The 25,621-nt window shown below is 56.0% G+C and overlaps 2 protein-coding genes across 3 annotated transcripts; both read left to right on the top strand.

Moving 5' to 3' along the window:
* Positions 1-308: 308 nt before the first annotated feature.
* ENO2 (enolase 2) lies at positions 309-8,655 on the top strand. Its single transcript, XM_028150417.2, has 12 exons — positions 309-373; positions 1,437-1,536; positions 2,801-2,896; positions 3,053-3,111; positions 3,403-3,472; positions 3,946-4,079; positions 4,305-4,527; positions 5,306-5,503; positions 6,468-6,669; positions 6,947-7,055; positions 7,451-7,509; positions 7,761-8,655. The coding sequence occupies exons 2-12, from the start codon at positions 1,452-1,454 to the stop codon at positions 7,828-7,830; spliced, it is 1,305 nt and encodes a 434-aa protein (XP_028006218.1). The 5' UTR covers positions 309-373; positions 1,437-1,451; the 3' UTR covers positions 7,831-8,655.
* A 4,164-nt stretch (positions 8,656-12,819) lies between these two features.
* ATN1 (atrophin 1) lies at positions 12,820-25,123 on the top strand. 2 transcript variants are annotated; one of them, XM_008144872.3, is made up of 10 exons: positions 12,820-12,987; positions 17,760-17,953; positions 18,099-18,236; positions 18,386-18,499; positions 19,103-21,096; positions 21,246-21,468; positions 21,985-22,681; positions 23,762-23,905; positions 24,235-24,415; positions 24,580-25,123. In XM_008144872.3, exons 2-10 carry the CDS (start codon positions 17,927-17,929, stop codon positions 24,611-24,613), a joined length of 3,552 nt encoding a protein of 1,183 aa, XP_008143094.1. In that variant the 5' UTR covers positions 12,820-12,987; positions 17,760-17,926; the 3' UTR covers positions 24,614-25,123. The 2 variants fall into 2 exon arrangements, with proteins under 2 accessions (XP_008143094.1, XP_008143093.1); XM_008144871.3 differs by having other exon boundaries at positions 19,100-21,096.
* The last annotated feature ends 498 nt before the right edge of the window (positions 25,124-25,621 follow it).

Genomic DNA, 25,621 nt, shown 5'->3' with positions numbered 1-25,621 from the left:
ACCCGGAGGCTGTGCCAGTTACTTTCCAGGGGGTCGGGTCGTGGGCAGCAGCGTGCGTGGGCGCTGGAGAAGGCAGGCTCTGGGTCGCCCCCAGTCCCTCCCGCATCACGTTCCCCCTCCCATTCCCCCACTACACCCCCACCGGCCCCCCACCCGCACTCCTACATGCGCCTCCGCCCGCGGCTCCTGACTCACGGGGGCTCCAGGTCACATGCGCCCGCCCGGCCCTATCGGTGCCTCCCCCCCTCCCACCCCCCGCCCGCCGCCCGGGAGCCGCAGTCACCGCCGCCGCCGCCACTCGCGCTCTCTCTGCGCCGCCGCCGCCACTGCCACCGCCACCGCCACCGCCACAGGCTGAGTCTGCAGCCCCGAGGTGAAGCCCTCCCCGGCCCCTGCGCCCCTCTGGCCTGTCCCCGGCCCCTGCGCCCCCGCCTAGCTCCCCTGGCCCGCGCGCATCTCTCCCCGGGCGCTGCGCACCTGCTCCGTCACCCGCGCCTCCCCGGCACCCTCCTCCCCTGCCTTCCCGGACCGCTCCGCTCCGCTCCGTTTCTGGCTGTCGCCTCCTTCTCATTTGGGCGCCAACCCTTCTCCCCCCTGGCCTGTCCCGCTTCACCTCCGGTCCTGTGGACATTAAGTCTGTGCATTTTTATCCTGGCACGTCCTCTTGGCTTTGCTGCTAAGGGTTGTCTTCTCTCACCCTTCCGCAGCATCCTCGGAGTCTGGACTCCCTCGCCCCCTCCTCCCCCACTGCGCCCCTCCGGGCCGCGCCGGGGCTGGAGGGGAGATTGTGTCTAGGGGCGGCCGGAGGAGGGGCCCAGCCCTGCCTCACTGCTCGGCTCTCTCCTCCTCCTCCCTCCCCGCTGCGACCCCCAGGGACGGAGGGCCTTCCCTAGGACCCTCTCTCCAGACCTCTCCACTGTACATCTGCGGGAGCGGAGGGACGCACATTTGGGAGAGATTGGGACCTGGGCGTGGGGGCTGGGGTGTTAAGTTGGGTGGGACGGGGCTGTGAATGAAGGCTTCAGCGGTGCAGACTGCCCATCCTCTTCTTGGCTCCAAGGAGAAAGCCAAGCCTGGCAGCCATTCCTCTCTGAGGAGGTCTGGGCGCACCCCACCGGCCGGCTGCCCAAGCTGCCGAGGGGAGAGGGAACCACGGCCCCCTCCCCCTCACTGCGGTGTCCTCCCGCCTCGGAGTTGGATCTTACCCCGCCCCGCACTGCAGTGACCTCCCCTTCCTCACTGCAGTGACCTTCTCCTTTCCCCTGGAAGGGTGGGGGGAATCCCCTCTACAGCCTGTGGTGGCGGCCTGCTCCTCCCCACCCCCACCCACTGCAGTAACCTTTTTCCCATCCTTCCCAGCCTCTGGCCCCGCCCACGAGCTCAGGCTCCACCCCTCTAAGCCTCTTACCTTTCTCCTTTACTCCCTTCCACCCAAGGAGATCCCAGCCATCATGTCGATAACGAAGATCTGGGCCCGGGAGATCTTGGACTCCCGTGGAAACCCCACTGTGGAGGTGGATCTCTACACTGCCAGAGGTACTGAGCTGGCCTGGACCGAGCCCAGCCCTCCACCCCACCCCCCACCCCACCCCCCACCCCACCCCTCAGTGCTGGGTTTGCCCTGGCCTGGGAGGGAAGCCCCCTGGATTCCCAGCAGGGATGGGGTGCTGGGACAGGCTCATGGCCTGGATTGTGGGGGTTGGATGCTGTTGTCCAGGGGAGCCAGGATAGGCAGGCCTCTGTGTTCTAGTTTAGTGTATGACACATGCCCTGCCTCTGCATGTTTGTGTATGCACCTGTGTGTGAGCATATGAGTGCATAACTTCATTTCTTTGGGTTCCCACTGGTGCATGTGGGAACTCAGTTGGGTGGATAAGGAGGCCCTTGCTTGTGTGTGTGTGTGTGTGTGTGTGTGTGTATTAGGGAGCTGTGTGTGTCTCTCTGTGTATTAGGAGCAGTGTGTGTATTATTAGGGAGCAGTGTGTATTAGCGAGCAGTGTGTGTGTGTGTGTGTGTATTAGGGAGCTGTGTGTGTATTATTAGGGAGCAGTGTGTATATGTGTGTGTATTAGGGAGCAGTGTGTATATATGTGGGTGTATTAGGGAGCAGTGTGTACATATGTGTGTGTATTAGGGAGCAGTGTGTGTGTATGTTAGGAATTGTGTGTATTAGGGAGCAGTGTGTATATATGTGGGTGTATTAGGAAGCAGTGTGTATATATGTGGGTGTATTAGGGAGCAGTGTGTACATATGTGTGTGTATTAGGGAGCAGTGTGTGTATATATATGTGGGTGTATTAGGGAGCAGTGTGTGTGTATGTTAGGAATAGTGTGTGTGTATTAGGGAGCAGTGTGTATATATGTGGGTGTATTAGGAAGCAGTGTGTATATATGTAGGTGTATTAGGGAGGTGTGTGTACATATGTGTGTGTATTAGGGAGGTGTGTGTATGTTTGGAATAGTGTGTGTATTAAGGAGCAGTGTGTGTGTATGTTAGGAATAGTGTGTGTGTATTAGGGAGCAGTGTGTACATATGTGTGTGTATTAGGGAGCAGTGTGTGTGTATGTTAGGAATAGTGTGTGTGTATTAGGGAGCAGTGTGTACATATGTGTGTGTATTAGGGAGCAGTGTGTACGTATGTGGGTGTATTAGGGAGGTGTGTGTGTATGTGTGTGTATTAGGGAGCAGTGTGGGGAAAGGGCTGGATGTGGCAGGCAGGAGTTTAGAGCTGGGGGCTAAAGGGATCCCTGGTCCCTGGTGTCTTTCTCTCTTCCTCCTCACTCCATGTTCCTCTCCCAGGTCTTTTCAGGGCCGCGGTGCCCAGTGGAGCCTCCACTGGGATTTATGAAGCCCTGGAGCTAAGGGATGGGGACAAACAGCGTTACTTAGGCAAAGGTGAGGCCTTCTCTCTTTCCCAAGCTCTCCCGCCCCTCAGCTTTATATTCTGACCTCACACCAGTCCCCAAGCCTTTTCTTGCATTCCGCCCCCGCCCCCTTTCCCTTCTGGCCCCTCCTGGCCTGAGCCAACCTGGCCTCTTTGCCTCTCCTCAGGTGTCCTGAAGGCAGTGGACCACATCAACACAACCATTGCACCAGCCCTCATCAGCTCAGTGAGGCTCACTCTATGCTGGGGATGGCAGGACCAGGGTCCTAGAAGGAATCCTGGGCCAGGGGAGGAGGAAAGCCCAACCCTTGGGAATCATGGTTACTAAGGGAAGGGTGGGAAGATGACCCCTTACTGTCCTCTGCTCCCGTGCGGGTCGGGTCCCCGGATCCAGACAGGCCGCTGTCACAGGACCCTGGCTGGACCCTGGCTGGATGTGAGCCCGTGTGAAGGGGGGCCCTGTGTCTTAGGGCCCAGCCTCCATTCTGGCCCTGGGTGATGGTGGCTCTGCCTGCAGGGTCTCTCTGTGGTGGAGCAGGAGAAGCTGGACAACCTGATGCTGGAGTTGGATGGGACAGAGAACAAATGTAAGCAGGGATCAGGAGAAAGTGGGGAGACCGAGGGTGGGGATGTGTGGAGCAGAGAGAATTGAAGGGGCCAGTGCTGTGGGAGCTTCCTAAGGGTGGACTTTTCATCCTACCCCCAAAATCAGAGCAGGAGAAGATGAGTTTAACTACACTTGGTGTGTGTGTGTGTGTGTGTGTGTGTGTGTGTGTGTGTGTGTGACATTAGACCATTAGATGGAGGAAGAACTTCTTTGCAGCATAAAGGGGAGGGAGTTGGTGTGAGATAGTCTGATCTTGGGATGTTTAGAAATACATGCAGCTCTCTGCCCTTTCCTGTCACCTCGTCCCCAAATCCCTTGCTATTTCAGGAGAGAATGGACTAAGGAGGGAGGAGGGGGTCTCCTTTATTGCCTCCTTTGGGGAGTATACGTGGTGTCAGGGCTAGAAGAGGAAGGAGACATTTTTGCTTAGTGCCTTCTTCTGTCATCTCCCAGCCAAGTTTGGGGCGAATGCCATCCTGGGTGTGTCCTTGGCTGTGTGTAAGGCAGGGGCAGCTGAGCGGGAATTGCCACTATATCGCCACATTGCTCAGCTGGCTGGGAACTCAGACCTCATCCTGCCTGTGCCGGTGAGCAGCCCGCCATGCCTGTACCTCTCCCAGGGGTGGGGTCTGGGGAGCATGAAACCTTGTGAAAATGGATGGGAGGACAGGGAATTGGGGTAGCTAAAGAAAAAGGATGGGGACATGAGACTCGGAGTCTGGGGAGCTGGGGGGGGAATTTGGGATCTTGGGTGGATGCTCCCAGGGGCAGAAAGGAAAATGCTCAGTGACTATTTGGTCTGTGGCTCCCAGGCCTTCAACGTGATCAATGGTGGCTCCCATGCTGGGAACAAGCTGGCCATGCAGGAGTTTATGATCCTTCCAGTGGGTGCCGAGAGCTTTCGTGATGCCATGCAACTTGGGGCGGAGGTCTACCACACGCTCAAGGGGGTCATCAAGGACAAGTATGGCAAGGATGCCACCAACGTGGGAGATGAAGGCGGGTTTGCCCCCAACATCCTGGAGAACAGTGAAGGTGAGACCAGGATCCCCACTCCCAGCTCTGAGTCTCACTTCATCCTGGGCCACTGGGAGGGGCCACATACTTCACCAAGTCCTGAGGAGTATGGGTGATGGTCCTTGACTCCTGCTAGCTCCAGCGGGCCTGCCAGATTCACATGCAGGCCTGGAAGAACAGTCCTCACCTGCCCAGCCAGGCTCCTTAGCGACTCGAAGTTCTCGCTGGAGCCCCTGGAAGTGCTGGAAGGTGGTCTGGGTCTCCTGTGGGATCCATGTCAGCCTTAGGGTTCTCCATAGGGTTCTCAGTTTAATGAGATATACCAAACTCGAGGTAGTCTATTCTAAATCTATCCCATTCTCACCCCAACTTCGTAGGCCTTGAGGATCTAACTCTTTTCTGCCCTGGGAGAAACTGTATAGAGAATAGAAACAAAACCCAAAACTGGTGGTGGCTAAGAGTTAAGGTTCTGAGGCTAAAACTGCCTGCCTTTGAACCTTGACTTGAAGACTTACTGGCTGGTGATCTTTCTTACTATCTCTCTATCCCTCTCCCTTCCTCTCTAAAATCAATAAAAATATATTAAAACAACAACAAAACACTGTTATTAACAGAAGGCATCCCCTGCCTTCCTGGAGGATGGCCTGCTCTTCCCAGACCTGGGGATAACCCTGACCAGAACCTTAGCCAGACTCCTCCTTAGCAAGTGCTCTACCACTGCCCTTCATTTCTTCCTTTCTCTCCTTCCTCCTTGTCCTCCCTTCCTGCTAATAATCTCACTGTGTTTCATCCCCAGCCTTGGAGCTGGTGAAGGAAGCCATTGACAAGGCTGGCTACACGGAAAAAATTGTCATTGGCATGGATGTCGCTGCCTCAGAGTTTTATCGTGATGGCAAATATGACTTGGATTTCAAGTCTCCTGCTGACCCTTCCCGATACATCACTGGGGACCAGCTGGGGTCCCTCTACCAGGACTTTGTCAGGGACTATCCTGGTGAGAGCAAGGCGGGGCATGGAAGAGAGTGCAGGGGGAGGGCAGCAGGCAGGTAACTCTGGACCTTATGGGATGCTACCTCAGGTGCCAGGTGGAGGTCTCCTAAGAAGAGACTGAGAGCCAGGGATGGGGTGAAGTCTCCTGCAGAGCCTGGGCTTTGTAGGTAGTAAATGTGCAGGTACTTGTGATGAATTTGTTCCATCTGCTTCAGCTCCTGATTAGAGTCATGTGCTCTGAAGTTACTGGGGTCTTAGGGAAGGCTTTGGAAGAAACCAGGGATGGTGAGGTGACTGGCCCAGGCAGGGAACCGGCCATTTCAGTATTTTTTTAAAAATATATTTTATTGATTTTTCACAGAGAGGAAGGGAGAGGGATAGAGAGTTAGAAACATCGATGAGAGAGAGACATCGACCAGCTGCCTCCTGCACACCCCCCACCGGGGGATGTGCCTGCAACCAATGTACATGCCCTTGACCAGAATCGAACCTGGGACCTTCCAGTCCGCAGACCGACGCTCTATCCACTGAGCCAAACCGGTTTCGGCCATTTCAGTATTTTTGATAGATAAAATTGTGGATGCTGAATGGAGCTGGAAGTGATGTGTGACTAGAACAGAAAGCTGACGAGGAACTGAATTATCCTTCAGTTCTTCCAGAGCTTTAGATATAAATTGCAGAATGAAGGATGTTGATGAGTAATGAGGAAGGGCTTCCTGGTAGTGAAAATACGAAAATGCAGATAGGTTGTGAGAAAGATTTGGAACCCTTGTTTTTTGCAAGTTTATGAATGAGTCAAGATGAGACTCAGGGCAGGCCTATTTGGGGCTGGGGGAAGTAAGGATGAGCAGCTCGGTTAGCCAGGGGATCTGGCTATTTCAGGGAGTCAAAGTGTGTGTGTGTGGGGGTTCCTGCCTGGTGCAGAGCCTCAGAGAAGATCAACAGCCCCTTCACCCCTCTCCCTGCAGTGGTCTCCATTGAGGACCCCTTTGACCAGGATGACTGGGCTGCCTGGTCGAAGTTCACAGCCAATGTCGGGATACAGATTGTGGGTGATGACCTGACAGTGACCAACCCAAAGCGCATCGAGCGGGCACTGGAAGAAAAGGCCTGCAACTGTCTGCTGCTCAAGGTCAACCAGATCGGTTCGGTCACTGAAGCTATCCAAGCGTGAGTGCCTCCTGGTTCTCTCCTGCTCAGCCCGTTTCTCAGGACCCCTCTTGCAAGGGCTCTACGCCTAATCCTGCCCACAGATGCTGAAGAGAGCAGGGAACCTGGAGTCACCTTCATAGCCCTCAGTTCTGCTCCCTCTGGGTTCCGAACAGATTCTCTGCTTCCCTCCCAGACAACTTCCCTCCAGATGTTTCTTAACATAGACCGATGTTGGGGCTGGGAGGAGAGCGCCCAGTGTGAGGGGCTGGGGGTCAAAGCTGGTGTATGGATACAGGTGCAAGCTGGCCCAGGAGAATGGCTGGGGGGTCATGGTGAGCCATCGCTCAGGAGAGACGGAGGACACCTTCATCGCAGACCTGGTGGTGGGGCTGTGCACAGGCCAGGTGAGTGCAAGGGAGACCTTGGTGCAATTGGTGGGTTCTAGGCTCAGGTGGGTCTCTCCTTCCAGGTGTTTGAGGGTGTCAGGGGAATTTCAAACGAGTGTACGTTTCCTTTAAAGAAATGAAGGGGCATGCCGAAACCAGTTTGGCTCAGTGGATAGAGCGTCAGCCTGCGGACTCAAGGGTCCCGGGTTCGATTCCGGTCAAGGGCATGTACCTTGGTTGCGGGCACATCCCCAGTGGGGGGTGTGCAAGAGGCAGCTGATCGATGTTTCTCTAGCTCTCTATCCCTCTCTCTTCCTCTCTGTAAAAAATCAATAAAATATAAAAAATTGAAAAAAAAAAGAAAAGAAATGAAGGGGCAGCCACTGAGCTGCTTATCTTTCCTGATGTTTCAGATCAAGACTGGTGCCCCGTGCCGTTCTGAGCGGCTGGCTAAGTACAACCAGCTCATGAGGTGAGGGAACCTGGGGAATGGGAGCCCAGGGCTCGGGGTTAAAAGCTCTGTTTGCCCACCGTTCCAGATCCAGAGAACAGTTTTGAAAGATGGGGTGACTACTGGCCTGATGGGTGGATCCCACAGGTCACATGGGAGAGCCAGAGAAGGCCCACACTTGGGCCACGACACAGGAGCGGGTGGTGTGAGGGGCTTGGAGACTGAAGACCTGCTGCTTCCCTGACATTTCCTTTCTGGCTCATTTCTCTCAGAATTGAGGAAGAGCTGGGAGACGAAGCTCGCTTTGCCGGACACAATTTCCGCAATCCCAGCGTGCTGTGATCCCTCCACTCTCCTGGAGACTTGGACCCCCTCCACCCTCCTGGAACCCCTCCCTGTCCTGCTCTGTGATATTTCACCCCAGACACCACGGCTGACCTGCCGCACTGCTCCTGGGCTTGTCCCAGCCCTGCTGTCTCTACTCTCCCCCTCTGGGTTCCGCTCTCTTCACTTCTCCTTCCTTCCTTTTCTCTCTCCTCAAAGACTGGCCACAGGACTGAGGGTGGTAAGGGGGTCCGTGGAAGAATGATCAGGGTCTGTTGACAGGCGCATCAGGGTTGGTTGCTGAGGTGTTCAGGGAGGGGCCATGTGTCAATGGTGCTTTGCACCTGTTCCCCGTGTTCCCCGTGTTGCAGATGAGCCGGGCGTTGCGTGGTGCTGAGGTGGAGGGAGGTTCTGGCTGCTGGGGCATGCCTGGCCCAAGGTTTGAGTGTGTTATTTATTTATTTTTCATGGATCCCGTTGATTAATCATTTCCTCATGACTCCAGGGCCCAAAACTGGCCTGACTGGAGGGGACTATGTATTTCATATGGCTGTAGATTCTGAGATGGTCTGGGATGGAAGTCTTGCTGGAATGCTGAGGGGGAACAGCAAAAGGCCTTGGCTGGCAGTTCCTTTGTGTGTAGCAACCCTTCACGGAAGCCTGCTGGGGCCAGAGAGGGGGCTGTGCGCCCGGGACTCTTCCCCGGAACTCTCTTCCCAGCCCTGTTTTCCCCGTTCTTTCTCCAGCTGCCCCAGAGCAATGTCTTGCTCCCACCATGCTATGTTCCCCAGTTTCCACCACCTCTGACATTGCAATGAGCACCACCATTAAAGTCTGAATCACAGTGCATTATTGTGTCTGAGGAGTCTGACTGTAGTTCCTATGAGGGGAGAGAAGATGGAGTCCTGGGAAGGAAGCTGGTGAAACTGGATAGCGGAGCTGGGGAGGGCACAAGAGGAGGAAGACAAATAAATATGGCCAAGATGATGACATTGCCTACCCCACCCTAGCCAGGTGAGGGCCACGTCGCCCCTGCCTTCTCAGCAGCAAGCTTGGCCCCAGGATCCAGGTGAATGAGCAGTTCTTAATCTGGTGCAGGAATTCGTAAAGTCACCAAAAATGTGTGTATGTGCATTTTGGGGGAAAGGTGGCCAAAGCGTTTTCAGATTGCCAACGAGCCTTGACCAAAGAAGGGGTAAATCTGTGAACTGGAGCAGCTCCCATACTGGGCCTCTCCAAACCAAAATCCCGGACTCTTCAGGGATGGAACAGCATTGCATGGCCATTGCTCCCTGCAAGGTGGGGAACCAGGAGGGAAGGGTGGTACCAGGGGCTGCAGAAGGGGGCTGAGGAAAAAGGCCTCCAGTCAACTGGAGATTCAGGACCCGAAGCGCTCCACGGGCTAAAACTCCGCCCTGTTGAGTCAGCCTGCAAGTAGGGTGCCAGTGTGTGGCTGAAGATACACTACAACTCTTCAGCTCCTGTGGAGCCCCAGCACGGAGATGGGAACCCAGGAACCAGCCAGGGGGAGCACCCCCTCAGTGCTCTGAACACTAGGGGCTGTGGAAAGCTGTGGCCACTAGAGGGAGGCAAGGCTCTGCAGGACAGCGAACAGCCTGCCTAAAGGTAGGTGGGAGGGATTTCAAGGTGGTTCCCTTTGTGGGCCTCCCACCCTGTTTCTGAGTTCTGGTCCTGGGATCCCTCTGCCATCCTGCCCAGCTCCAGGACAAGAAGATTCCAGTTCTGCACGGGCAGAACCCATTTCTCTGCCCGGTCCTTCCTGGGTCACTGACACGTCCTCCATTTGCAGTTCAAAGAACTTGCACCCTCTCCTCCGTGCCTCTTCATTTCAGCGCGGGCATCTCATCTTTCCCTTCTCTCCTGAGTCTCCTGGCGCCTTCTCTGTTTCCCTTGGGGCACACTATACTTTCCTTTGTGCCTCTTGGTTTTCTCTGGGGTGCATTAGAGTCCTTTTTCCTTGGTAACTCCTGGACTAACCAGGCCTATTCTGGTTGGAGCCACATTTTCTATCCCCTGCCCCTTTTCTCCCTCTTCACTATATCACCTTCTCACCTTCTCTGCAGCCATTCCGCCCCCCCCCCCGCCCCCGCCCCCCCTACTGCCAGGTACCGGGTAGATTGAGTTACAGCTAGCTCTGCCTGGGCTTCCCAAGCCCTTCTCTCCACTTTCCCTTTGTGCCGTTGCCTGGAGACCAGTGGGTCCTGGGGGCTGGGGCCCCAGAGGGAGCTGGGGTGAGGGATGGTGGTGGTGGTGGTGGTGGTGTGTGATGCTTCCTGAAGCTGAACTGTCAGCCTGGCCCTCAGGTAGGGGAGGATCTGGAGGGTAGAGGCCCTGGCTTTTCTTCGGACTCTCCCCCATCTTCTGTTCCTGCCTCTGCTTAAGTTTTTCTTTTAGGCTTAGATGTGTCACCATCCTAATTCACCCCTTAGTGGTTAAAAAACGAGGGAGGGAGAACGCAGCCTGGAAGGGAATTGGAAAAGGCCTCGGCCAGGATCCAGTGGGAGACTAAACTGAGAGGTGCAGAGAGAGAGGGAGAGAGAGAGAGAGAGAGAGAGAGAGAGAGAGAGAGAGAGAGAGGAAATGCAATAGGGAGGGGGAAGAGGGGGGGAGGAGTCTTGGAGCAAAGTTGGGAGGTGGGGAGGAGCAGGAGCTATTCTAGGGTATTGGGGGGGGGGCAGGCGGTGGGGGGGCGGTTGGCCTTGGCTCTTGAAGGCCCTGAGGAATAAGGAAGGTGGGCATGGGGTGGTAAAGTATCAATCAATTTAAGAGACAAAAGAGTGGTGTGATTCTTTCCTAGGCCAAGGAAACCTCTTGTTCAGGGTCCCCAGTGCTTTCGAATCCGGTTGGAGCTTTTGGGTATTCCTAGAACTTGGCTGAGCCCGGCCCAAGGAAATGTGAGGCAAAATCTACTGAGCTGATACAGAGCCAACCGCCTTCCCAGAAGGCTGGCGGGATCCTGCCATTCAGGGCCCACCCCTGGCCTCTAGCTGTCCTGGCCTCACACATCCCCTACCCCCACCCCAAATCTGGAGAGCTGTTGAGGGCTCCCAATCCAGACTCCAGCCCCAGCTCTTCCTGCTTCCCAGCCTGCCTCCCTCCCATTCTCTGGCAATCTCAGCTGCCAAAATCCAACCAGTGTCTTGGTGTCCTTTGTCCTGGGAGATGTTGCTGCTTGGTGCGGGGCAGGGAGCCAGCCCAGAAGAAGACACTGGTGGTGGCCTGCTGGGGGTGCTGCAGGCGTCAAGGCTGAAGACTGGGAATGGCTGGCAGACTGGCAGTGTCGGAGGCCGCCCCTCCTGGAGAACAGTGAGGGAGAAGAAAGAGCCTCCGGCCTGTGGTGGGGGTTGTCTCCACATTAGAATGGTTGGGATTAGGGAACCGGGGCACCTAGGGATTTGGCTCATTTTTGAGACTAATCCCTACCCCATCCCTTCCCTGGGGCCCAAAGTAACAGTGATGACTTCAGAGGAGACACCACTGGACAGAGGGCCTGAGGATGGTGGCCCACTCCTATGAGTTAATCTCTTCCCTACACCAGAGCCTGCCCTCCCCATTTCTGTCATTTCCTTCTTTCCCTTCCACTCTCTTGTCTTCTGCATCACTGACCTTCCCCCTTCCACACCGCCACCAAAGGCCTTGTTTATCTTACACATCCGTCCAATCCTCACCCCCTCCGCACGCACTCCATTCTATCTACCTTGTCTTGCCAATCAAAATCCTCAGCTCTCTTGGAAACCCTCCACCCCCAGAACCCAGCCATCCCTGTCTTCCACCCTCCTTTCCCACCCAGAACCCCAGCACCCCCAGAAAATGCGCCTGGCCCCACCTCTGTCACCTCTAAGGTTTCTCATGCATTCCTTTCTCCAAGCTGACATCTCTGAACTTGTCTCTCATCACCCCCAAATTCTTGTTTCCTATTCTTTTGCCAACACCAGTCACCCCCAAACTCTGCTCTCTTCCAGAAACCCCATCCTCCTACATGTCTCCATTTTTTCAATTTCTTCCCCACCTTATGACCCCAAACTTCCATCCCATTCTCCCATAATTGCCTCCCCAACCTTCCCCCTACATGTCTGCCACAGACGCCATCTCCCCAAGCTTCTTTCTTCTTGTCACACACTCTCTGCCCCGAAAGCCCCCATGCAGCTCCAGCTTTCCAATCTCACCCTATTACCCCCCTCTCTGCCTCACCACCTCCCACCCCACCTCTGCCACAAACCCCTTTGCCCCCAAACTTCTGTCTCTTGCAAATCTACCCTAACAACCCACAGCCCCTCCCTACCTAGCCCTCTCCGGTGCCAAGGCCCGCAGGCTCCCCACATTCCGCCTAGGCGAACCCCTCCCCGCACCCTGGGCCCCTTTGGCCTCGGTCTGGGCCAACTCGCTCGGCGCCTCCCCCTCCGATCCCCTCCCTCCCCCTCGCCGCTCGCTGGCGCTCCCTCCCTCCCTCCCCCTTCCCTCCCTCGCGTCTCCCTCCCGGCCCCTCTCTCCCGATTCCTCCGCGCTCCCTCCTTCTCCCTCTTCCTCCCTTCCCCATCCCCCTCTCCGAGCTCCCTCCCTCCGCCGGCCGCTTTCCTGTGCGAGTCGCCGGACGCGCCGCCCAGCTCGCCCGCAGCCCGGCGTCGGGCCGGGGCGAGGGGCCAGGGGCCAGGACCTATCTCGGGGGGCCCGCCGGCCTGGGGAGGGTCAGGAGGGGGCGAGGGAGACGGCCGCCCGGGAAGGGGCGGGGGCCGCGGGCGGAGGCCTCCTCGGGGCCGGGGCCGGCGCGAGTGCGGGCGGCGCGGGGCGGGCGCGGGCGCGGGCGGCGGGCGAGGCGGCGGCGCGTAGCCGCGCGGAGGGCCGGCCGGGCGGCGGGGGCGAGCGGCGCGGTGGGGGCGGGCGGCGCGGCGGGCGTTCCGGGCGGCGGCTCGGGAAGGGACTGAGCGGGAGCCGGTCGGGGCTAGCTCCGGGGGGGAGAGCGGCCGGCCTGGTTGGGGTGAAGGGGGGGATGGGGGCCGCCCTCCGAGAGGGTCGGGGCCGCCGCCGCCGCCGTCGCGGCGGCGACTGAAGCGGGAAGAGGAGAGGGGGGCGGGGGAGCGGCCGCCGCCGCCCCCCGTAGGCGCCGGAGCCCCGGATCCTGCTCGGAACCAGCCAGCCGTCCCGAGCTACAGCCAGGTAAGACCTGCCGCCGGGCCCCGGGCACGCCCGGGTTCGGGCCGCGGCTCCCCTCCGCACCCCTCCCCCACCCTCCCCGTCCCCCTCCCGCCGCCGCCTCCATTTGTTATTTTCCCGATCGGGTCCCCCCACTGCGGGCACTGCCTGGCCTGAGGCTGGGGGGTCGGAGTGGGGTCGGCCCCCGAGGAGGGAACGGGGCCAAGGGACCCGGAGGATCGGGCAGGTGGGGGGTGGGAGGGTGTCAGGAGGAGGACCCCGGACCAAAAGAGGAACCGAGGTGGCGGGGGGTGGGGGTGAGGGATGCCCGTGAGGGGGCTTTGGGGCGAAGGCAAAAGGGAATGGAGAGGTGGCAGCGAGGTGGGGCATCGGGTCTCCAGGAGAAGCCCAGCGGCCCAGAGCCGGGTTCCGAGCCGGGTGGGGTGGTGCGTGTGCAGGGGGAGTGGGAACTGGGGAAGGGGTGTGGTGGGGGGAGAGAGGGATTGTGGCTGTTGAGGGAGGAGAATGGAACCTGGGGGAAGGCCCAGGAGGGGTACACCTTTGAGGAGCCCCCCCCCCCCCAGGTGTTCCTGGGTGGAATTGGGAAGGCAGTGCCTTTGTGATTCAGTTTTCTTTCCCCTCTGTCAGGTCACCTCTGTCCCCCCTTTTTTTTTTCTCTCCCAGTTTCAGACATAGTTACTTCTTGGCGAGGAGCACGTTGGGGTCCAGTAGTGTGGGTCCCCCTAAAACTGATGGGGAGAGGAACCCTGACGGAAGAGTTAGGGAGAAAGGGTGTCTGGGAGCGTGGAAACAGGAGAACTGGGACATCTTGTAGGCACTTAGACAGGTTGTCCCCTCCGCCGCCATCCCCAGAGCGTTCCGCCGCCCCTCTGGCTGTGGTTCCCGGGGTGGGTGGGGGGTCTTCATTACTGTGGGAGCTCAGGGATTCCCCTTGGTGCATGGGCTTATTTTTACGGGGGTAGGACTCTTAAGCTCTCTTCCCTGAGGGTGCCACCGAAAAGCAGGAGTTGGTTTGGCAACGGGAGGGGGAGTGGCTGGTAGATGGACCCCTGAGATGGACTCTTGAGGGGCAGGTTCTGTCATTTTGCTGCCATGGCAGTGATCCGTTGGGATGTCCAGTGGGTGGGGGTTCGGCATGTTGAGCGGACCTCGGCCTTTGGCTCTGTCCTTGGGACTGTTGTCTGGGTTTTGGAGGAGGTGTCCAGTGTTGCTGGAGGGTCGGCTTTCCCTCCATCTTGACAGTCGCGGTGTTTCTCCAGGCCCCTCCCCGTAGGCATGGTGGGAGCCTGGAAAGGCTCTGTTCATTATACCATCTGTTGGTAGTTTTCCCTGACCCGCTCTCATTTTTAGGGACTTTGTGTGTACAGTAGTCTTTTTGCTTCTTCGCACTGATGTTCTTCCATTTTCTTAAGCTTGAGTCTTCCTCCCCCATCAATCTTTTCCTCTTTTGACACAGTGACCCCTTTCCTCAGCTAACCTTCGACCTATTTCTCCCATCTTGTAGGAATGGCTGGGCTTTCTTCTTGTAGGTAAGGGTGGCCCAGGGGAGAGGGCTGTGGAACCGCCTGGTGCGGTGGAAATACTCTATACCTGCAGCCGGGAGGCCTGGGCCTAGTCCTGGCTGTACTTCTGTGACCTTGGGCAAGTCACTTCTGTTTCTTTGAGCCTCAGCTTCGTTGTCAGGTGAAGGGGTTGTATAGGTGAGGTGCTGTCTGAGGCCCCTTTGACAATCCTGGGTTCTCTGAAGGCTTAAGCCAGTGCGTTGTTACCTGCTGGTCTGGGCTGCTTTGTTATCTAGGTGTCACTTTGGACGGGTTTGTTCGTCTGGTAGATCTGGAATGATGATGGGGGCTGGAATTCAAGCCCTTCCCGAAAACCCCTGTGCCTCTATTGTATTCCCTCTGACATCCTTCTCCTATTTCTCCCTTAATTTCTTGTTCTGTTTTTACTTGGAGACTCTTTCCCTATTTCTCACTTTTCCACTTCCCCAATCTGGTCTTGATCATTTTCCTTTTGCAGGGAAGCAATGACGGTGAATGAGCTGAGTGTTGCCAGACACATAGTAGGTGCTCTGTGAATGTTAGTTACGGGGACTGGCTACCAGGGCAAGATGGAGTGGAGCTTAGTTTGCTGGTGTTAAAACATGCCCCTGGTTCAGACACATAAATACAACCTTAATTTCTCTCTCCCCGCCTCTCCCTCCCCCAGGATTACCTACCTTTTAATGACTGCTTTTCTTCAAAGCTACTCATTGCTTATTTTGTCAGATTTCAGCTGATTTTATTTTTTTAAATATATTTTTATTGTTTTCAGAGAGGAAGGGAGAGGGAGGGAGAGAGAGAAATATCAATGATGAGAGAATCATTGATCAGCTGCCTCTTGCATGCCCCACACTGGGGATTGAGCTCACAACACAGGTATATGCCCTTGACTGGAATCGAACCCAGGACCCTTCAGTCCACAGGCTGACACTCTATCCACTGAGCCACACCAGCCAGGGTAGATTTCAGCTGATTTTAAGCGTTGAAGTATGGGGAGGGGCACACTAGGATTGCTCAGGGACATTCCTGTATTTTGTGACCTTTTGGATGTCCTCGCTCTGACTGACTTGGTGAGCAGGTTTGGTTCTGGGAAGGAGAGAGAGGCTCTTCTCTAGAGGGGCTTGCAAAGACAGTACCTGTCACTAATAGTCATCATAGTCCTGTGTGCTTCTGTTAAGATTGTTTCCCCTTCTGATATTTGGCTTTTATTTGGACTTCTTGGGCTGACAGTATTTTAAAATCAGTCTACACAACAAAAATATGCTAATAGTTATAGTTGAAGAGAAGTGGCTGGCTTATTGGGCAGAGCATCCATTGTAAGTTCAGAAGACCTGGGGCTTTGGTCCATCTATTTTTCACTCAAGTAAATTCTTATTAAGTTTCCTGGAAAGGTTAGGCTCACCCCGCACTACCTGCCTCGGTATGGATCAGTGGAGGTGAGTGAGAAGTAATTACTTTGTATTCCTTGGGGAAAATATGATCTAGAAGGTGGAAATGCCATTTACCTTAGTGAAGCCTCCTAACTCAGAACACGCAGGTAAGCTTACTCTGTTCCCACTGAGGCCAGCAGCACTTCATCCAAGAAGACCTACAAAGTTAGTGGGTTTACTTATTTATTTTTAAAATATATTTTACTGATTTCAGAGAAGAAGGGAGAGGGGGGAGAGAGATAGAAACATCAATGATGAGAGGATCGTCGACTGGCTGCGTCCCGCACGCCCCCCGCTGGTGGATCGAGCCCACAACCCAGGCATGTGCCCTTGGGCAGAATTGAACCCGGGACCCTTCAGTCCGAAGGCCGACGCTCTATCCACTGAGCCAAACCAGCTAGGGCAAAGTTAGTGGGTTTAGAGGTCAAGAACAGAACACCCATATATACATGACATCAGTGGGGGATATAGAAAGGAAGAAAACAGTAGCAAGGTAATATTTTTGCTCTCAAAAGATCATATGGTTGGTAGTATGGAAAGACATGACACTTAGCAGGAAGTACAAACCAATGCAAATGAAAACAGCTGACTCTATAGATAGATACAGACATATAGATATAGATAGGGTGTGAGGAGGTGTATGTTCCCGTCTAAGCCAAGTGAGAGGATAGGCTCACAAATTTGTTTTGGGTACTCACTGATTTCATTGGTAAAGCGAAAGTCCTGCCTTTTCCTCTAGCCTTTGGGAACCCAAGCACTAGAGAGGGGGGTCTTTATGAGGCTCTCAAAAACGAAATTCTGCACTTTGGGGCTACGTAGATTTTGTCTTGGGATTGGTAGGGTTGCATTCTTTTGCATTGTAGAATGGGACATTCTTCTCCTACCCACTCTGATGTGAAAAAAAGAGTATTTTCAAATCTCTGGGGCTGGTCTAGGTCTTCTGAGGATTATCTCAACCAACCTCTGATGAGAATAAAGTATAGAAGAAAGAACCTGGGCTTTGGAGTCAGGGAGAGGTGGGCAGGATTTTGGTGCTGTCACTGGTTCCTCACTGTATGCTCATCACAGAAGTTGGCAAGTCAGAATCACAAATCTTTGAGCCTGTTTCCTCACTTATGTAATGGGAATAAGAACACCTACTTTTCAGGGTTGGTTATAAATATTAAATTGTGTATGTGAGGGCTTGACATAAAGAAGGTGCTCAATAAATAAGTTAATACTTTAGCTATGTTTCTTGATGTTCTTTTGTAAGGCTCTGTGGAGTTTGTGTGTGCACAGATATTTCCTAGGGATCATGAAGGGTAAAATAGTGTCATCTCCTGAATTGGGGCTCATAGATACATCTGAGTTTTATTGCCTTCCCCAGAGATGAGAGAGATGATATTGTAGTTCACTTATAGAGAGCTGGGTAGACTATGGGGCAAGCCAGCCATGTATTGTGGGGCCTGTACTTCTTAATTTTTTTTCAAAGTATGTCTTTATTGATTTCAGAGAGGAAGGGAGAGGGGAGGAGAGAGATAGAAACATCAATGATGAGAATCTTTGATTGGCTGCCTCCTGCACGCTCCCTACTGGGGGTTGAGCCTGCAACCCCGGGCATGTGCCCTTGACTGGAATCGAACCTGGGGCCCTTCAGTCCTCAGGCGGATGCTCTATCCACTGAGCCAAACCAGCTAGGGCGGGCCTGTACTTCTTGACTGAAAGGCCTAGGACTAGGGCACTTGCTGTTCCTTGACAAGCACAAGGGTAACCCCCTCAGACTCTACTCCCTGATTTGGACATTTTGATGGTCTTTTTCTAACAGGCTTCACTGAAAACAGACCCTGCAAGTTCCAGGTGCCTACACTGGAAACTTGGAGATCCTGCTTCCTGCTTCCCAGGCCACCGTTGTGGGGAACTTGGGGTGAAGCAGAGAAGTTTCTGTATTCAGCTGCCCAGGCAGAGGAGAATGGGGTCTCCACAGCCTGAAGAATGAAGACACGACAGAATAAAGACTCAGTGAGTGACAGCTTAAATGAGGGACATGAAAGATTAGGGGCAGGGAAGCTAGGGGGACGGCCTGGAGAGAAAGAATTGCAGTAAGGCACATCTTGAAGTTAGATGTAGTGTAAAAAAAAACTTGGTTTCCTTTCTTCTCCTTCAGATGTCAATGAGGAGTGGACGGAAGAAAGAGGCCCCTGGGCCCCGGGAAGAATTGAGATCGAGGGGCCGGGCCTCCCCTGGAGGGGTCAGCACGTCCAGCAGTGATGGCAAAGCCGAGAAGTCTAGGCAGACAGCCAAGGTATCCTGTCTTGAGGTCCTCCCACAGGTGGCCCAGGCACTGGGGCTAAGGATGTATGTGTGTGTGTTGTGGGGGAACTGCCTCTCTGGCAGAGGGTGATGGTGGAGGTCTGGGAGGTATAAGACAGGAATTTTCTTTCTCGCTAACAGAAGGCACGAGTAGAGGAAGCCTCCACCCCCAAGGTCAGCAAGCAGGGCCGGAGTGAGGAGATCTCCGAGAGTGAAAGTGAGGAGACCAATGCACCAAAGAAGACCAAAACGGAGGTAGGAGACACTTGCAGGCATCCTGACCCAGCGTCTGACTGCTCTTTCCCCCACGCTTCCTTTCCTTCAGGATTCCCACTTTAATCTCACCTGGGATATGAGAAAAGCGGAGCAGTCTAGCCTTTCCTTTTCTAGGTCCTGATTTTCAGGAAGGAGGAGGAGGTTAAGGGTGAGAAGTCTTAGTGGAAGGAACAGATAAATCACAAGAAAAATGCAGAAGTGGGCCTTCTAAGAACCAAGGGTTTCTGGGATGTTAGAGGTAAAGGAGTTAAGAAGGGGATGGATATAAGCTGGTGGAAGACAGGGATGTGGGTTCAGCTGTGGATAGGAAGAAGGTGCTTGAGATGAGATGGACACTTGAAGAAGGAATAGGGTTTTACAAGGAGGGGATGATCTAGGGGCTGCTAGGGAGCAGCTGAGAATGTGGGGAGAGGGGTGGGATCCAGAGGTGGTAGGAAAGTGGGCGTGAGTAAGTGTTCATCACGTCACGGCCCAATGGTGTGCTGTGAGGGGGAAATGATTTTGTGCAAGGGCGGTCCCAAATCTAGGGGAAGCAAGAAAGGAGAGGCAAAGGGGAAAACAGCCCTCCCTTTTCTGCAGCAGGAGCTCCCCCGGCCACAGTCCCCCTCGGATCTGGACAGTTTAGATGGGCGGAGCCTCAATGATGATGGTAGCAGTGACCCGAGGGATATAGACCAGGATAACCGAAGCACGTCCCCCAGCATCTACAGCCCTGGAAGCGTGGAGAATGACTCCGACTCGTCTTCTGGCCTGTCCCAGGGCCCAGCCCGCCCCTACCACCCACCTCCACTCTTCCCTCCCTCCCCTCCACCACCAGACAGCAACCCTCGACAGCCAGAGCCTGGCTTTGAATCCCACCCTTCTGTGACACCCACTGGATATCATGCTCCCATGGAGCCCCCCCCATCTCGAATGTTCCAGGCTCCTCCTGGGGCCCCGCCCCCTCATCCACAGCTCTACCCTGGGGGTGCCGGTGGAGGAGTTTTGTCTGGACCCCCAATGGGTCCCAAGGGGGGACCCGCTGCCTCTTCAGTGGGGGCCCCTAGTGGCGGTAAGCAGCACCCCCCACCCACTACCCCCATTTCAATATCGAGCTCTGGGGCTGGTGGTGCTCCCCCAACAAAGCCATCAAATGCTCCCGTGGGTGGTGGAAGCCTACCCTCTGCTCCTCCACCAGCCACCTTCCCACATGTGACACCAAACCTGCCTCCCCCACCTGCTTTGAGACCCCTTAACAATGCATCGGCCTCTCCTCCTGGCCTGGGAGCCCAGCCGCTACCTGGGCATCTGCCCTCTCCCCATGCCATGGGGCAGGGTATGGGTGGACTTCCTCCTGGCCCAGAAAAGGGCCCCACTCTTGCTCCTTCACCCCACCCTCTACCCCCTGCTTCCTCTTCTGCCCCAGCCCCGCCGATGAGGTACCCTTATTCGTCCTCTAGTAGTAGCTCTGCAGCAGCCTCCTCTTCCAGTTCTTCATCCTCCTCTGCCTCCCAATACCCAGCTTCCCAGGCGTTGCCCAGTTATCCCCACTCCTTCCCTCCCCCAACAAGCCTCTCTGTCTCTAATCAGCCACCCAAGTACACTCAGCCTTCTCTCCCATCCCAGGCTGTGTGGAGCCAGGGTCCCCCCCCACCTCCTCCCTATGGCCGCCTCTTAGCCAACAACAATGCCCATCCAGGCCCCTTCCCTCCTCCTACTGGAGGCCAATCCACTGCCCACCCACCAGCCCCAGCACATCACCATCACCACCAGCAACAGCAACAACAGCAGCAGCAGCAACAGCAGCAGCAGCATCATGGGAACTCTGGGCCCCCTCCACCCGGAGCATATCCCCACCCCCTGGAGGGCAGTAATTCCCACCATGCGCACCCTTACGCCATGTCTCCCTCCCTGGGCTCTCTGAGGCCCTACCCACCAGGGCCAGCACACCTGCCCCCACCTCACAGCCAGGTGACCTACAGCCAGGCAGGCCCCAGTGGCCCCCCAACCTCTTCCTCCTCTTCCAGTTCCTCTTCCTCCTCTCAAGGGTCCTACCCATGTTCACACCCCTCTCCTTCCCAGGGCCCCCAAGGGGCGCCCTACCCCTTCCCACCGGCGCCCCCGGTCACCACCTCCTCGGCTACACTTTCCACAGTCATAGCCACAGTGGCGTCCTCGCCAGCAGGCTACAAGACGGCCTCCCCACCGGGGGCCCCGCCGTATGGGAAGAGGGCTCCGTCCCCAGGGGCCTACAAGACAGCCACCCCACCGGGCTACAAACCGGGGTCCCCGCCCTCCTTCCGAACGGGGACCCCACCGGGCTACCGAGGCACCTCGCCGCCCGCAGGCCCGGGGACCTTCAAGCCAGGCTCGCCCACTGTGGGGTCGGGGCCGCTGCCGCCAGCAGGACCCTCGGGCCTGTCTTCGCTGCCACAGCCGGCCGGCCTGGCCTCGGGGCCGCCCCTGAACGCCACGCAGATCAAACAGGAGCCGGCTGAGGAGTATGAGACCCCCGAGAGCCCAGTGCCCGCGGCCCGCAGCCCCTCTCCCCCTCCCAAGGTGGTAGACGTGCCCAGCCATGCCAGTCAGTCAGCCCGGTGAGTGGGGCGCGGGCGGGCCTGGGATGGGGACGGAGAGGGGAGGCGGGGGTCGGGGCTGAGTTCCCAAGGCGCTTTGTGAGGTACTGCGGGCCCGCTCCGCCTGCCCAGCTGGTGGGGCTGAGTGCGCGCTGCCTCTGCGCCCACAGGTTCAACAAACACCTGGACCGCGGCTTTAACTCGTGCGCGCGCAGCGACTTGTACTTCGTGCCCTTGGAGGGCTCCAAGCTGGCCAAGAAGCGGGCCGACCTGGTGGAGAAGGTGCGGCGCGAGGCCGAACAGCGCGCGCGCGAAGAAAAGGAGCGCGAGCGCGAGCGAGAACGCGAGAAGGAGCGCGAGCGCGAGAAGGAACGCGAGCTGGAGCGGAGCGTGGTGAGTGCGTCACGGCGTGCGCCTCCCGCCTTCCGGCGTTCCTAGTGCGCCGCGCAGTCAGGCTCAAGGGGCGGGGGGATCACTGCGCCACCTCTTGGAGAGGAGGAAGTACTGCAGCCCAGGAAATGGAGCCCAAAGGATTCCTGCGAGAGGGATGCCTGGTTTGGGGGGTGGCTCAGGTCAGACTACCTGTGGATTGTAAGAAGAGCTGCTATTCAGGAGAAGTGGGTAGGGAAGTTCCTGGTAGGCTGAGTTCCAATAAGACGAGGTATTTTGGCATTCTGCTGCTGAGATAAACTAGCAGCTCAGGATTGCCCATCTTTCTTATTATTTTTAGAGAGGGGAAGGAAGAGAGAAACATGGTGGGTTGCTTTCCGCCCATGTCCCAACCCGGGATTGAACCTGCATCCTTTTGGTGGACAGGATGATGCTCCAACCAACAGCCACACCAGTCAGGGCCTGGCCACCATTTTATAAGACTGCTCTTCTAACTCCTTTTCTCCCTGTACCCCACAGAAGTTGGCTCAGGAGGGCCGTGCTCCAGTGGAGTGCCCATCTCTTGGCCCAGTGCCCCATCGCCCTCCATTTGAGCCGGGCAGTGCTGTGGCTACAGTGCCCCCCTACCTGGGTCCTGACACTCCAGCCCTGCGCACACTCAGTGAATATGCCCGGCCTCACGTCATGTCTCCTGGCAATCGCAACCATCCATTCTACGTGCCCCTGGGGGCAGTGGACCCGGGACTCCTGGGTTACAATGTCCCAGCCCTGTACAGCAGTGACCCAGCAGCCCGGGAGAGGGAGCGGGAAGCCCGAGAAAGAGACCTCCGTGACCGCCTCAAGCCTGGCTTTGAGGTGAAGCCCAGTGAGCTGGAACCCCTACATGGGGTTCCTGGGCCTGGCCTGGATCCCTTCCCCCGACATGGAGGCCTAGCTCTGCAGCCTGGCCCCCCTGGCCTGCACCCTTTCCCCTTTCATCCGAGTCTGGGGCCCCTGGAGAGAGAACGTCTGGCACTGGCCGCGGGGCCAGCCCTGCGGCCTGACATGTCCTATGCAGAGCGTCTGGCAGCTGAGAGGCAGCATGCAGAAAGGGTGGCAGCCCTGGGCAATGACCCACTGGCCCGGCTGCAGATGCTCAATGTGACCCCCCATCACCACCAGCACTCCCACATCCACTCCCACCTGCACCTTCACCAGCAGGATGCCATCCATGCAGGTGAGACTCCTACTTCCTTCCTTGGCCCCCCTCCCCCCCGCCGCAAGTGATTGGGCTCTTCTGTTCCTCAATCCAGGACCTTCCTAGTCTGGCATGAGCTCTCTCTTAAGTGCTTCCCTGATCTTTGCTTCCCTGTCATTCACCAGCCTGTCACCTCATACCCGAGCCTTGCCACAGAGACTATTCCCCACATCTCCACCATCGTCCGTCTAGCATCCCACCCATGACAGAGGCCAAAGCTGGAGCCCTTGGAGAGAGCACTGCTTTTCTACCGTTCTAGCCCATCAGCCCATTCCCCCAGACCCTCATATACCTGTTTTCTTGCTCCTCTGGATTCAGCTCTTGTGATTTCTTGCCATCTTCTCTCCTCCCAGCTGCAGGTCTTTTGTGTTCCTCCCCATCTCTGTGCCTTTCAGAAAGAGCCTGGTAGCTGTGGTTGTGGGCATCATAGGTGATAATGAGCTTTACTTACTGTCCTTTTACTATATTTCTTTTAAAAAATATTTTTATTGATTTTTGAGAGGAAGGGAGCGCGAGAGAGAGATAGAAATATCAAAAATGAGAGAGAATCATTGATAGGCTGTCTCCTGCATGCCCCCAACTGGGGATCGAGCCCATTACTTGGGCATGTGCCCTTGACCGGAATCCAACCTGGGACCCTTCAGTCTGCAGGCCTATGCTCTAGCCACTGAGCCAAAACCGGCTAGGGTTTCACTAGATTTCTTATTGCCCAATCTAACCATACACTCATGTTCATTCCAACCTCCCTTGAGCTTTCTCTCTCTCTGTTAACCTCTGTTCTCTTCCTGTCTCATTTTCTAAACTTTTATCCTCTTTCATCTCCTCTAAGCAGACTATTTCTTTCCTTTTCCTCAAACCCCTCTGATAACTATAATCTGTCCATCAGTCTGTCCCTGCTCCCTTAGCATCTTATACTTGTCCATTGTGCTCCTTATTCCACTCTGGATCTCCCAGTGTTTGGTTTTCCATCTCTCTCCCCAGGCTTGGATCCCTTCGCTACATGCATGGTTTTCCCCAAACCTGCCATCTGGTGACACCTTCCTCTTCTTTACCCTCCAGCCTCTGCCTCAGTGCACCCTCTCATTGACCCTCTGGCCTCAGGGTCTCACCTTACCCGGATACCCTACCCAGCTGGGACCCTCCCCAACCCCCTTCTTCCTCACCCTCTGCACGAGAATGAAGTTCTTCGTCACCAGCTCTTTGGTAAGGATGGAGGTTGGGGATAGGGAAGGTCTAATAAGAGAAGAGCAGAAAGGAGGAATTTGGGTGGTGGGGTTGGCCTAATTGGGCTTGGGGATGGGTGAGGAAGTGCCCAGAAGAGTTGGGGATGGGAATAGCTTCACTGAAGAGAGGCATAGGTTTATTGCCAGGCTAAGAAGTTTGAATCCTAACTCCACCACTGGCATTTTTCAAGACTGCTGTTACCTAACATTTTCAGTCTCAGTTTCCTCTGTATGTAAAGTGGTTGGTTATCTCCTGGCTCAGAGTAGGTCATCAGTCATGTGCCCTCCCTGTGCCCTTGCTGCCTACAGCTGCTCCTTACCGGGACCTGCCAGCTTCCCTCTCTGCCCCGATGTCAGCAGCTCACCAGCTGCAGGCCATGCACGCACAGTCCGCAGAGCTGCAGCGCCTGGCGCTGGAGCAGCAGCAGTGGCTGCATGCCCATCACCCACTGCACAGTGTGCCGCTACCTGCCCAGGAGGACTACTACAGGTACTACTGGGCACCCCTAGGCCAGGAATGGGAGATGTAAGCCTGGGATGGGGTGTAGGCATGGTACAACTTGGTCTTCTCAGGAAGGGATCCCCTCTTCCACCCTCTGTGAGAGGGGTCAGGTCAGATTTGGCCTCAGTCGCATATCTCTGTTCTACTCCTAGTCACCTGAAAAAGGAAAGTGACAAGCCACTGTAAACCTGCAATCAAGAGAACACCCAAGTGTGCATCTGGATCTTGGAAGTCTCCCTCCCGGCCTGCCACCCAGAGCGAGGAGGGGTGCTGCTCAGTTGCAGGGCCTCAGCAGCTGGGCAGAGGAAGGGAGGAAGGGACAGATGGGAAACCGAGGCTCCTGTGGTGTGCAGAGGTGGGGAGGTGGCGGGGGTGGGGGCAGAAGCGCACAGTATCTTGGACCAGGTCCCTCTTTTTGTCCCCCTGCTTTCTCCCTCTCCCACGCCCAGCCCGTGGCCACGCCCCCCCGCCCCCTTGGTGTGATTATTTCATCTGTTAGATGTGGCTGTTTTTGCGTAGCATTGTGTGCCACCCCTGCCTCTACCCAATCCCTGTGTGCGCGCCCCCCTCTGCAATGTATGCCCCTTGCCCCTGCCCCACATTAATAATTTATATATATAAATATCTATATGATGCTCTTTAAAAACATCCCAACCAAAACCAACCAAACAAAACGTCCTCACAACTCCCCAGGAAGATGGCTGTGACTCCTTATTTGCGGGCTATGGGGGTGGGGGTGGGTGGGAAGTTGTCTGCTCAGTGGGGCCTCCAGAGAGACTTTGGGAAGTTGGAAGGGATGGGCCTTCTGAAGAACTGGCTGAGGGACCCTGGACAGTTGAAAAGGATACTCCCATCAGGATGCTGGAGGCCTGGGACAGGCACGCCTCTGCCAAGGTCAGGTCTAGGGAATACTGACTTCTGAGGGTTTTGTTTTTAAAATACATTTTTTTATTAATTTCAGAGGAAGGGAGAGGGAGAGCGGGATAGAAACATCAATGAGAGAAAAATCATTGATTGGCTGCTTCCTGCAAACTCTACCCTCCCAACCCCCCCATGAGCCTGTAACCCCGGCATGTACTCTCACTGGCTGGCCTGGTTCATAGGTCCACGCTCAACCCTTGAACCACCACTGCCGCGCTGAGGTGTGACAGCTAGGAGGACCAGTGTGAATCCTTTCTGGAGAATACTTTGAGA

Source organism: Eptesicus fuscus, chromosome 7 (genome assembly GCF_027574615.1).
Source record: "Eptesicus fuscus isolate TK198812 chromosome 7, DD_ASM_mEF_20220401, whole genome shotgun sequence".
Lineage (NCBI taxonomy): Eukaryota > Metazoa > Chordata > Mammalia > Chiroptera > Vespertilionidae > Eptesicus > Eptesicus fuscus.
Note: the sequence above shows the minus strand (reverse complement) of the source record. Positions and strands in the feature narration are given on the sequence as shown.